The 13904-nt window shown below is 40.9% G+C and overlaps 1 protein-coding gene across 3 annotated transcripts in view; it reads right to left on the bottom strand.

Moving 5' to 3' along the window:
* Nucleotides 1-13904, bottom strand: part of dgkg (diacylglycerol kinase, gamma) — a 134909-nt gene that overhangs the window by 94072 nt on the left and 26933 nt on the right. The window contains exons 4-14 of one of the 3 annotated variants that reach the window (XM_030428299.1): nt 12538-12558; nt 11647-11797; nt 8257-8319; nt 7586-7849; nt 5825-5977; nt 5304-5353; nt 4796-4870; nt 3464-3583; nt 2323-2440; nt 1562-1650; nt 469-585 (exon numbers count right to left, since the gene is read on the bottom strand). In XM_030428299.1, the coding sequence (XP_030284159.1) occupies nt 469-585; nt 1562-1650; nt 2323-2440; nt 3464-3583; nt 4796-4870; nt 5304-5353; nt 5825-5977; nt 7586-7849; nt 8257-8319; nt 11647-11797; nt 12538-12558 (1221 nt within the window). The remainder of the gene's footprint in view (nt 1-468; nt 586-1561; nt 1651-2322; nt 2441-3463; nt 3584-4795; nt 4871-5303; nt 5354-5824; nt 5978-7585; nt 7850-8256; nt 8320-11646; nt 11798-12537; nt 12559-13904) is intronic. The other 2 variants (XM_030428301.1, XM_030428300.1) reach the window with 2 other exon arrangements.

Here is a 13904-nt window from a genome sequence, read left to right as displayed (position 1 = left end):
TCTCAATATATTGACATTATATATTTTATTAGACTATACAGCAGCTGTTGGCAACCTTTTTGATATGAAGTGTCGTTTTACATTTTCTTGTTAACAGTGTGCAATATCAGCCTCATGGTTAACAAAAAGTGTAATCATGACACCACATCACAATTTAAATATATAGATATATTTATATTTGATATATATATGAAAGTATATAGTATATATATATATATTGTATACTGCTGTATAGCCTAAAAATATTGCAATATTTAATTTAAGGTTGACCCAGCCCTCCATGTGTTGTTCTTTAACCCCTTTGTATATAGGGTGAGGGTGACCCATGATAAAAACAATCTATTGATAGTGCTGCACACTTTCAATGCTTCCCTATTAGTCAGTACAGTCTGGAATGTGCACACTGCAGATTAAAGTGCTGCCTCATAATAATAAGAGTTCTCTGTGTCTACATAAGCAGCAACTCACAGTGATCTGACACCACACGCAGTGCAAGCCCGTCAGGCCCTGGTAACACTTGATGCTTCTGTGACAGCGGTCGCACTTGGTAGGAGAGTTACCCTCTATCCATACATGCTGCATAGCCTGGAGGGAAGGAGAGAGAGGGCAAAATATAAAGTTGTAGTTAGCATTTTAACAAGTAATTTAGTCAAGACGCAAACATAATTTGGTTTTTTTTTCTAAATGTATAGTTAAGTGCATGTAGAAAAAACTGTTCCATTAGGTTGCTATATTAGTTGTATCTAAAATAAAATACTGCTGCAGCAAAAACAAATATGATGACTTCAAACCAGGGCCTCGAGAGAAATACTACATGAATGGAGCCACAATCCACACCAGAATAACAACAGAAGTGTCTGGTGATGGAAACTTTGCATTGATGTAAGTGAAGGGGGGGAGGGAGATTAGTGTTAGATGGGGTCATGGGCCTTGTTATTGAGGCTAGTTGCAGATGGGAAGAAACAGATCTCATGGTGAGAGGTTTTGGTTCTGATGGACCGCAGCTTTTAGTCTGGTGATTCGCTGTAACCTCTGTTAGGAGTATGAATTCAACAGGTGGCAAAATCCAACATAGTGCACCTTTAAAGAGAAAAGTAGCAAATCCTTACACTATGAGAAACTGGGAAATTAAAATGTTTAGTGTTTTTTTCTTTGTGTGACTTAAATAGGTATTTGTTAACTACAATTATTTACCGTTAAATTTCTCATCAATTACTGAGGAAATACAATAGACGAGGCAATTTAAAAATACATATTAGTCAGGGAGTTTTTGCGAGAGGCCTGAATAAAAAGTACAAACCTCCACAGTGGTATTCAGCATGTGACCTGAGCCAGAGAAATCATTCTGTAGAGCCTAATCACGTCAATGCTAAAACACAGAGGGTATTTACTAGATGTGCATGACCTCACAGACCATCCCATGATCCTCCCTGCTCTGATAGACAAAACCATGAGCCAGCAGGAGGCTGCTGAACAGACTGGTCAGTGTTCCTTTCTCATTACCCTGCAGCCTCAGTCCATGTTATCAGCAAGGCATTTCATGCACTCTGTTTGTACTTACGTTGGTGTGTCTACGTGACTTGGCGTAGGTGCTGATGCAGGCAGCAATGTCTTTGGACACACATCGTTCGTGTACTGTGTACTTGCATACTGTGGAAAAACAACAGGAGGCAACAGTTTGTTGACATATTCCTCATTTACATTTCCTGGTTCTGTCTCGTGTTAAAGGTGCTCTGTGTAGTGTTAGGGTAGAGAAGTTAATGAGAAGAGAAAGATCTTCATTGGCTGATCCTTGTCTGCCTAAACTAAATAAACAAACTGACCTTAAAGGTCAACACAGTTTATACTGTTTTACTTTGTTTATATGTGGCGGACCCTGCCACCTTTCTAGATTCAAACAGCTGAGAACAGCTTGTTTATTCACTGGAAAAAAGTTTGAATTTTCTCTCAAAAACTACAAAGTGGTCCTTTAATAGGAGCTACTAAAACAAGGTTTAGAAGGAATCTAATCAAAGGTTTTATCACATTACAGATCATTTCAGACAATAAGTGAGTACTTGCATTAAACAGTGACAATAACAGCAGCCTGGAGAACTGCTCCCTGGCAGAATTCAATCAATAGCAGATTACACATGATAACATTGTTAATGTTTTTTTAATGACGACCGTGAGGACTTTTAATTGAAAAAACAAAATTGACTCAGAGGCACTCAGGCAGAACAAATAACTGAAATCTGGAGAGGAGAGGAAGTCAGAGAAGCAGGAGAAATGGAGACAAAGAGATGTAGACAGAGGAAAGCACAGCGGCAGACACAGACTTACTGGAGCAGCAGAGGCCCTGCTTGCGGACTCCGAGCAGCATGGTCTGGCAGTAGTTACAGTACGCTGGTTTGTTGAAGTGCTTCAGACGCCAAACATGCTGCCCATCTTCCTGTACATTCTAGGAGGAGTTAAAAAAGGATCAGTTAAACACTGATAATGTCCTTCTATTGCCACAGCCTCATATTTCCAGGATTTTGGTGAATGTTGTCGGCATTAACAGTTTGGAGAATTTCTAAAATCAACAATAACCCCACCCAGCATGTATTTTAACTTTGAGCTATAAATTGTAAATTATAAATGTATGGGAGAGGGGCTATCACAGCATCAGATTTTCACAACACAATTATTATGGCCTAAAGTATTCACAATAATTGTATCATCACAATGTCTATAGATAATGTGAATATCTTCCTAAAAAAAATCCTGTCAAACTCTTCTTTTACTTTGTTTATTTTGGTGAAAATAAATTGCACTCAAAATACAAGTGAAGGGATGTGGAGAGAGCCTTGCAACTTAAATAACTAACTCCAATAAGTAACGGTAGTAGTTTGCTTAACAGAGAGAGTTGATTATTGAATTTTACTGTAAAATTGGGTATGATCCTCAAAAATCCTGCATGGAGTTCATGAAAACTTGTCATGCATTTAGAACATGAAACCATATTTCAAAAAATTATGTTTGTTTTTGAGCGTAATGTTTTAAATTTCCAGCAGTAGTAACAAAGTGTTTAGATTTTTGTTAAAGCTGCTACAGACAGCTGTCATGGATTGTTGATTATGGCGGTCCCTTTGGACAAAAGTGGTATGAGCACCACCGCCTTGTGGTTACAAGCTTGATCTGGCAAGTGTGTGGAGTTGTTTTGAAAGTGAGTGAGAGAAAGAAGCAACATATTCTTAATATTATTTTAGTTTTTTTAGATAAAAACATAGCTATGTACTAAATAGGGGCTCTGCACAAAAGTTTGGGAACCACTGAACTATAATCACAATAATAAAGTAGAGAACCTTCTCTGGCATTGTATGCTTATGTAGGTCATAAAGAGGCATCAAAATGAACTGACTGAAACTGTTTCATTACCAATCAAAACTCTATGCAGTATGTTTAAGAATACACAAAAAGAGAGAGAGTAACTTAAATGTACCGTGTCCATGCCCAGCAGGACCAGTAAAGGGATGGTAGTGAGGCCTCCTCTGATCCACTCCTCCAGTGTGACAGTCCCATCTTTGTCGAAGTCAATCTCTTCCATCATCTCCTTCAGTATCTGAGGTGACAGAGATATAGTCTTTAAAATGAAGGTCAGCACATGTTTTGTATATACCTCCACATAAAGGTCAGTTACAGGCAGACTGCATACTGTGATTTAAAGGGCTCTGATATCATTATAGAGTTTCTCATGGTTGAAACAAATAGACTTACTCTATGTACTGGTACTACAGTATCACAGATGGCAATACGCTTTTAGCTATATCTTGTGCATTAAAAGTAAAATTCACTGCCATTGTTAAACTGACAGAGATTCACTTTTACAACTTTATAACTGGCTCTGATTCACTTTCATAGTGCGTGTAATTGTTTACCCAGTTCAGGGCACAGCTATATTCACAATACAAGGCACAAAGTAAATGTATTGTCATTTCGTAAATAACGTCTTTAAGGGTTTTAAAAAAATAAAACAATGTTTTAGTCCCTTGAGTCCAGCTACATCTATCTTAAAAAATGGAGTGTTGATGATGAATTGAGGAGGCCCACAGCCTGAGCAGATATGCTTTTTATCATTTGTCAGATGACAGCAGGGTGAACAGACTGTTCCAGGTGTACACGGTAGAGAGGAGGTCGTGTGGCTCGGGCACCACTTGGCGATGCCTGGTCCTGCTCAGTAGACTCCTGGATCCACACACTTTACAAATATTATAATTTGTATCAGATATTCTGTCAGTGCAACGTTGATTTTTATTGCATGTCTATCCATCCTGGGAGAGGGGTCCCTCCTCTGTTGCTCTTTTTCTTCCATCTTTTTTTCCCCCCTGTTAAAAGTTTTTCTTTTTCTCAATATGGCAAGTTTTTCCTCACTTGGATCGAGGGTCTGAGGGTCTAATGTACACATTGTAAAGCCCACTAACGCAATGTGATTTTGATTTGGGACTATATAAATAAAATTGAGTTGATTTGATTTGATTCGATTTGATTTGATTTGATTTAAATTTATTTGAATTGATTTGATTTGATAGTATCCTTTGGGCTCTGTGCAGACAATGGAAATAAACATGGCAGTTTAATTTCCTTTACAAATGACTCCATGGGTATAACATTTAAAACAACAAATGTGTTTCTTTAGTTTCACTGTAAAAAAAAAAAGAATATAAAAAAAGATTTTTTTTTTCATGGTCCTGCCTGCTGTGTATCTGCAGGCATGAAGGGCGAGTACATAACGACAAAACCTTGACTGGGGGCCTGTTTACGTTTCTTTGCTCACCGGTCGCAGTTCTGTTGAATCCCACTCGAGATACTCTGCCACATGCACCATCTGATTGATGATACGGTCCAGCTCCTACAGAGAGAAGCACACAGGTCAAACCAGTCATCATAGCTTCACCCAATAGTTTGCATGTCCCCTCATACATTTCATACAAGGATGACAAATGCGAAACTTCTCCTGCTTGTGATGTGAATAATGTGCTTTTAGTCAACAATCAAGTCAGTGCTTATGGTGATGTACAGTGAAACAAAGTCTGTATATGTACAACGTATATCCCTTCATTTATAACAGATTCACAGATGAGAGTGTCTGTTTATGTGGTCTCTTCAGCACATGGCTAATGTCAAACTGAACAGAGCCATTACCAATGACCTCATGTAAACACCACTGCTGTCACTGAGTGTTCAGGTTTCTATTCTTAGATCTGCTGTCTGCAAAGGGCAAAGAGGGAAAGATGAGGGGGGGGAGGGGGGGAGACAAAAGTAAGAAGACAGAGACTACTCACCGAGCTGTCCAGAACCCCGTTGCCGTCTGTGTCGTACAGCCGAAACATGACTAGAGGTAAACGAGAGAACAGAGATCCCATGATGACTCAGATCCGTTGGATAATTAGTAGCTGTCTGAAGCATTAACATTCGTTCTTGGACTCTCTCCAGATGGCCAAAGGGTTAAATAGGTGGACCGAGCTACTTCTGTACTGGGGCATGGGGAACAGTTAGCGGAGATTAGCCTTGTCAGTGTGGGCCAATATAGCATTAGACACTAAGGAAGTCAATTGGGCACAGCAGGGCTTAAGCATGTCAATGACCTGCCCCGTGTGGGAGGTGTACACCATATCTATGGCCCTGGGGAGGCAGCTAGAGGAGGATGGAACGCCTTATTACTCATGCTGTCAACCTGAGCTGACGTTCTACTCGACAAGCTGTATTAGAGGCCTGAGCACACATTGCGGATGACAGCTGCTCCCACTTGACATCCCTGAGAGGAGCTGACCCTCCGCCTGCATCCCCCATCCCTGTCACTCACACTCCAGCTTGTCCTCCGGTGTCCCCCTCTCGAGCAGGGAAAGGTAGCAGACGATGTCCTTGAGAAAGACCACCTGGGGCGACGGCAAGGGGGAGCCTTTCTGGGGCGACGGGCTCCTCCGCAGAGACAAATGCTTCTCTGAGCGGCTCCTCTCTGTTGATGTACAACACAAGTGTTCAAAGCTGCTCACAGCACCCATCACTCTCTCTACTGTGCTGCGGTTCCTCTGGTGAAATTAATGGAATGAATAAGTAAAAGAAGCAGTTTAAATGACACATTGAAGTATTAGTTTGACAGCTTTAGAGAACTCTGATCCCAGCACAGGTAGAGACAAAACAGAGCCATGGAGAACAGTTTGACAAAACACTGTTTACAGTACAGACAGAGGATGGAGATGCCACAGGCTGCTGACCAAAACAATGTGACATCATGTGACAGGGTAACCAATCAGGAAAGTCATAACTGGATTAGCAGCAAATAGATGGCATGAGTCACGTTAAAGTCTAAAAAGCACAGACGTGCAATTCAGTCAGAGGCACTAAAACCAGCTCTGATTCTATCATCTTAGAAATGAGACCACCACCAGACTTTTATCAAAACAAAACAGGAACCTTCTTGATCTTAACCTTAATTTACCGAGAAATATTTTGTGGCACAATAAACTGCAATCCAAAATGTGATGATATACATCGTGGAGGTAAAAAATTAACAGCAACATTAAAGGGGCACTGTGTAGTTTTGGAGAAGAAATGAAATCTCTAGAATTTTAATATTTGCAATATTAATGAGAGGTAATAATACAAACTCAGAGATATTTATTTTTTTACACATGTGAATCAACAAGCTGTTCTCAGAGGAAAGTAAGGTCCAAGAACAAATTATACCAACAAACTCTTTTCATATTTTCACAGAGTAGTGCTGAAAAATGATCCTGACAAAACACTTGCCCTGCCAAACTTTTTTTTGTAACTTGCTGTCACAGAAGAAAGAATCACCTTAATAAAATATCCATGCAAAAATATTTTTTTTTACCCAGGAAAGACTTTTTTTCCCCACTTGTTTTGCAGATTAAGAAAAAACTAAGCTCAGCTTCCTAGCAGGCCAAAGTCCAGTTTAGCTGCCAGCTAAGTTGAAACTGATTTAATCTTCTAGCCTTTCCAAATGTTGTCGGACCGAACGGCTCAAATTATGAAATGAGTCATGTCCCGTAGGTTTCTTAGTTCCATATTTAGTTGTATGTAAATAAAGACCTGCCTGCAAGTACTGCTTGCAACTAGAACCCAAATTAAGAAACTTGTATTCAATTGATATTCATATTTAAATTACACTCCAAATAAATACATTAAGAACATCAGGTATTGTGAAAACATTGAAAATACACAGTTGGGAGACGCTGTTCTTACTTTGTCAAACACTCACTTTTAAAATGAAGAATGGTGAAATTTGCACTCAAAAAGAAAACACACAACTGAAAGAAGTGTGTTTTGTTCTTAAGTCAGGCCGTGTTTTTAATTCCAACTTTGTTAAGAAATATTCTGAGCGGATCAGTTATTGTAATAAATCCTAAAGCAACTGTATGATTACACCCCCACAGTATACAAGTTCAGCACACGCAGCTGTGTCTCTAACATACTACATGTATATAAAGAACCATAAGTCATTTCCTCTATGACTCTGGTGTGATCGTTGTCCTTTCTGTCAAAGAAAACTACCCCTACCAACCACCTGCAGTCAGTCACGTCTCAGTGTAGCTAACCTCACCTGGAGACAGTTTGGGGGACACTGGTGACCTAGCAGGACCCGTGTTGGGCGTCAGGGCGTTGCTGCTGCCCTCTGAGGTTTTGGCCTGGGTGCAGGGTGATCGGTGGGGCCCCCCAGGTGTATGGGCCCCGGTCCCTGAGCGCTGCGAGGAGGAGCGAGATGAACAAGGCGAGGTGGTGGCTCCTGAGCCTGCTGTGCTCATCACACTGGAGTGCTCCGGTGTGTGACGGCCCATTGCAGACAGGATGCTTTTCCCATTCATCCCTGTTGGTACGTATACCAAAGAAAGAAAAAGAGATTGGATAGAGAAAGAGTGAGCATAACTTATAGAAACGGTGGAGGGTGAGGGGAGGGGATAGTAGAAGTGTGAAAGAGTTGGTTAATTTAAAGAAGCAACGTAAATGAATACTGTAAAACTTCACAACAATCCAAGCACTCAGGGTGCATAGAGGGACAGGAAGCAGAAAAATGACAACACTGCGTTAAAACCTTACACAAATACCATTCACGAAGCATCAAGTCATCCACTGTCCACAGCCAAAATACCATGAACTCACATCAACACAACAAGAGCACACCAACAGGGAGCAGGAGGTTACAGCCAGAAGGACTCTCGTCCCATTAAGATGACATCACCCTGATGATATGGGCTAGTCTTCCAGCTCTGGTACCTGTAATGGGGGCACAGGCCACTTCGGTCTGTATAGAGATGCCTGCATCAATGGAACGGGCTTCTGTGGTCAGTCATTGTATCGATGGGAGAAAAAGACAACGGCAGTAGCAGCAAGAATGAGTGAACATCAGAGAAGAAAGAGTATTCTGTATGTTCTGTATCATATCTAAGAGCAGACATTTTTATTTTTAGTTCCTTTGTCAAGAGCAGAAATCTGGTTGTATGTTCCTAACAAATGCAGGAAAGGCAGGAAGCAGTGTAACAGTGAACAGGAGCGAGATCTCTTATATGTTATAGAGCAGACGACAGAAAGCAGGATATTAGATATAGTGAAACATGGTGGTCCAGGCAGCACACTCTATGGTAATATTAATATTAGATACACCTGGAAACTTTTTTTGCGGGTGCCTTGGCATGGACTGTCTTAGAGATATTAGATCAGCACTGTGATCCGTCCCACACTGACTGGTTCATGTCCTGTTATTGAAGACTGCCACCAGGTGTCAGTGCAGGCTCTATCAACAGTGTCCAGTGAGAACTCACCTAAACATGTACTGACTCCACACCAGCCAGTGAGCTCCTTGATGAATAAAGTTTACAATATTGTTTTTTTCCTCAAATATGAAGATGACAAGTGAGTTCATTATATACAGTGTGTCAGGTGTATTTGGGTTCCTGAGATAGACTCATCATGAGCGAAATAACAACCAGGAGTGGATCACATCAGATACTGAGTAGTTTAGACTTTGCACAAAGTGTTTACACGTTCACATGGACGTGAGAGCTGAGAAGATGACCATTGTGTAAATGTTGTAAAAGCAGCAGCACTATCGCAGATTAGTTTCTCTTCAAATCAGTCTGCCCCTCTTACTGTCATTTTGTCATGCTCTGCTAACATTATATTAATGAACTGCCTGAAACAGTTGATGGATTTATCAATCAGATATTTGACAGAGAATTAATGAGGAACTATTTAGACGAGGGATTTAATTAAATATGACATTAAACATTCTCTTATTTCGGTTTCTGAGGCTGTGCTACTTTTCTCTGTCATGTGTGATAACTCTGAGTTTAAAACTAGAGCCCGAGCAATATATCAGTCAGCTGGTTTGTTGGCTGTTGACCTATTACAGATAAATAGGTATGGATGTTTATGTTGTCTAATACGTGCCAATTTGACATTTTTAATTTTTTGCAGGAAATTCAGTAAAAGTTAATCATGACGTTGAAAATCATAACATTTCCACGGAAGTTCCTTGTTTTAGTGCGCTGCTATTTCAAAGTGATATCCACATTTGAATATTGTCAGATATATCAATGACAACAATTACTGTACTATCTAATATCGGCATCAGCATCTGCCCTTGAAATTCAGTATAATTCAGGCTTTAGTTAAAGGGGCACTATGTAGTTTTCAAGAAGTCAGAATTTAATGAATACATTTAATGAAGATCTTCTCTACTTATTAACATTTCTTCCCCCAAACCACAGAGTGCTCCTTTAAAATAAAGAACTTGAAAATGCAACATTTGATGGCCATGTTCACTGTCTTCACTACAGAAAAATGAGTTGATTAAATAATTTTCATTATACCATGGTCTGGGGGAATACTCGATTCTGATTGGCTGCAGGGTGTCCATTAACCCCTGATATATGGACACCTACTAAGTAGTTACAGTCAAATTGACTGTTCACGCTGTAAATCAATGCGCTAGCTGGCGTATCAAATCAAACTTCGCGGAGGCAACTGTCGGACAGTTCTTAGGCCTCCACGTCGTCCATTAACTTCTGTTTATGGACACCTCGTCGGGCATTATCCCTTACTTAGTTAAAATAATTGAGAGTTACCTCTTACTCGCATGAACATGTAAAGAGTTTTTGATATTTAGTACCCCTAGGGAGCAGTATTTCTCTGAGTACACATCCCTGCCAATGGTTTCATAATATTAACTGCTGGATTTACAGCAATAGTCTACACATACATATGCAGAGACAAAGAAGACTTAGCTGAAATGTGTTTTCCTACCCCTAACCAAGTGGTGTTTGTGCCTAAACCCAACCAGACTTTGTCACAACATAAACCTGAACTGAACCCAAAGAACTGTAAAGTGGCTTCATATCTCTGGTTTTCAGAAATCTACACTGCCTACATTCATTCTGGGGACTGGGCTGACAATGCAGGTTTAAATTATTGAGAAAAATTGGCTTTTCAAGTATTTTCATGAGGAAAAAGGCATTCAACAAGATGGATGGACCTCTAGGAAACAAACTATGTGTTTTTTGATGACTTTCTTTCGTTTGTTTTTAGGAAAACTCCACAAGGGACTTTTAATTTTTGAGGATGCAAACAACAACCCACCCCCCTGAAGGAACGCAGGTTACATGACGTAGCATCACGTGCACATGAACATGTCGCTCATAGCCAGACGCTTTAGAGTCTGTGTAGAAAACTAGCAATGACTAATCAGACTGAAGCCCTTCTGTTGCCATCAGAAATGAAAACCCACTTGCAAACAGGTCACAACACAGCAGTATGGAAACACGACTTTACTGCCATTTCTAAAGACAGACTAGAAGGAGTGAAGAGGGTGACATGCAGCCGATGGGCCCGGATGAAGTCAAAGCTCAGGCACCTCAAAGAAAACTAACTGAGACACTGGGAGTCTCAGCACCAGTGCTGGCACCCAAAGTGACATGCTGTCACTCACATTTAGCCTCTCTTCACTTGTTGCCTATCCCTTTATACCACAGAAATAGATTTCTAATTCAACAGTCCATCTGCCTCCTCAGCTGCTCTGCACTGAGGAGCAGACAGGCACAGTCCAGTGCCAGCCAGGGCCCACACAGCACTCACATGGAAGGATGGAGGCAGACACAGTTTACATACTGTGCAGAGCGAGGTACAATGACCAACACCGCCTGCACATGTCTTTTCTGCTCTGGTCAGGGTAAAGTCAAAAAGAGGCGTAAATATGGACTCATTTGCAAAGAGTAACTGGGACTTGATTTAACTGGCAGTCCGTGAGATCGTGTCTGGTGTTCCCTGTTCAACACCGTGGAGTTTTACACGGGCCACTTTGAACAGAGACCAGTACTTTGATCTGTTGTAGTCTCTGCAGGTTTTTTTCACTGGATGTTGACAAAAACATCAAACGTACTGAATAAAAAAAGGCCAACTGACCGACCTAGACGAAGGCTAATGATCCGCACCTGCGTGACAGGAAGTGAGTAAGCAAGCCGGTAAGTCTTTGTTCTTAACCCAATAAAATAATTCAGAAAATACTTTTTATGTCGAAGGGTCTAGATTATGGTTTGCTTTTATCGTGCATGCTTGTGGAAGGATATACTAAGAAAAAAGAATGCAACTATGCTGATAGAAACAACCTACCCAGTAAGCTTGTTCCGGCTCGAGACTGATCAGGAGAGCAGCCTCCTGTCTTGCTCTTGAAGGAGGTGAAGAGGTGCTGACACAGCTCCTCTGGGATGTCATTCTCCAGGTAAGTGGCCATGAAGAGCTGGAAGCCCTCATAATCAATTGGCTGCATGGGAGAGGAAAGAGCAAATAGGTTAACAGAATAATTGAGGTACGCTGATGAATCTGAAGATCACACCGACCACAGATGGAGAGTTAATACGTTACAACAATGAAAGAGAAAAATGTGATGGACATTTTGCCTCAAATGAAGGTCTGCAGCGTCATCGTGGGTGACGGGCCAGCAGATGATCAGCTTCACGATGACGTGGTTTGAAGCCATTAAAGGAAAAAACGTTCTCAATATATTTCATATTAAGGCTTTCAAGGTCTGTAAAATGTTAAAAGCGCAATTCTGTCAGATCAACTGGCCACCACAGAATGTCTCATTAAGGTCAGCAGGAGCAGAACAGAGCTGCTGGAAGCTGCGCCCACACGAACCCCCTGTGTTTGGAGCCCTGATGGCTTAAAAGAAAACCAAATGATATAAAGAAATAAAATAAAAACAGCAAAACATGTCATATTAACCATTCTGAGCCATGATGCTGAATATGTAATGCTCCCCCCATTTATGTCCTGTAAATCCCCCCCAGCTGCCCCTCACACAGTCATGTGGTGGGTGCATAGTAGCACTCCACTCCACTCAACTCAACAACCCCATGAACTTTGACCTTTTCCCTTCTGGCAGGGTGACAGACCATCTGTAGCAGATAAGGCTGGTTATGTTATGTTAGTGGACAGAATGTGCATGCAGTCTGCTGACACAGACACCACACAGCATGCAGAGTCTGCCGGGCGGAGGCTTACTTGGTTGAGAACGTCTTGCTTCTGTTTAACAGTAGGAACAATGGAGAGGAAAGAGGGGAGGAAGGAGGAAAGAGCGAGGGAGGAGTGGGTAGAAGAAGAGAAGGGGTTAGCTACTCTGTGTGAGGTATTATCTTCAATGAAGAAGTTAGTTGTGGCTAGGGTGCAGGACCAGAATGACCGTTGACTGACACAAAATATTGTCAAAAAAAAAAAGAGGAAAAGAAAAGAAGTTTTGAAACCCATGGTGACTTTGTTATATGCCTTGCTTTGTTCAAACATAAGTGCAAAATCAAAGCTGAGATGTCAATCAAATTTCCAGTAATCTTTTGAAAGTTCGCAAAAAAACAAATAAATCAAAAAGCCAATCTGGTGTGTGTCCATGAACTGTTTTGAGTGAATGTACCAAGCTACTTGAAGCATCATTTCATCAGAGCATGAAGCGGTGCAGGCTCGACATAAAAATGCTTTATGGAAACACGGTCTATAATACAAAGAACGAAGCTAATCTTCTCAGTCAGAAGTTCAAACTAGAGAATGTTTAGTTCTAAATGACTGAAAGTATTAATCGATTAATCATTTTACTGCTCTAGTCAGCGTCTGTGCCATTGATGTTTGCTAGATTAGCTGTTGTTGTTCTAGCTGTTGTAGAATACTCCAATCAATTGAAAATGTAAATGATGAGTTGTCCAGGCATTCAAGCTGAATTATGTAGGAATGTAATTTATCACTGGCACAGCTGGCAACACCACTGCTGCCAGTACCAATCCAAGGTTTGTTAAATGGGCTAACTAGCAAAGTTAGCAGCAGTTAGTGGCTAGGCAACAAGTGAAGCTGTCCATCACGAAGGAAACTCTGTAGAAAAAATTATCCAATTCCACTGGCATAGGTGGTGGTGTGTGATGTTGTGCCATAAACCATTACGTATCTCTCCCAGTGCAAACTCAAGCCATTAGGACACCATTCCCCGTTCAACGCACTCTACCACTAAAATGATGTCGACGCTGTTATTTCAAGATAAAACAGTTACACAATATTGCTGATCTGTTGATCTTCACAAATCCAGACGTGATAGTAAATAGATAACTGTAGCACCTTCAAACCTGAAAGAAGGTAACATCAATTCAAATCAGGGATTAGAGAATCATGAACCCTGAGGTTCTATGTGGTCTTCCTCTTAGTGATTGAACATAACTGGTGTAAGTTAATGCAAATAAACTCAGCGAGCATATTTAAGCTGTATGGACAAACCCCTCTCCTCTCAGTGAACATTTAGTTAACACCAAAATAGGACAAAGTGAAGCTGATCCCTGTTGCACGTCAGGACTTAGTGGAAATATGCTTCTAATTTGCTTCTGCTCAGCGGGTTT

The sequence above is a fragment of the Sparus aurata genome, chromosome 9 (genome assembly GCF_900880675.1).
Source record: "Sparus aurata chromosome 9, fSpaAur1.1, whole genome shotgun sequence".
Taxonomy (NCBI): Eukaryota; Metazoa; Chordata; class Actinopteri; order Spariformes; family Sparidae; genus Sparus; species Sparus aurata.
Note: the sequence above shows the minus strand (reverse complement) of the source record. Positions and strands in the feature narration are given on the sequence as shown.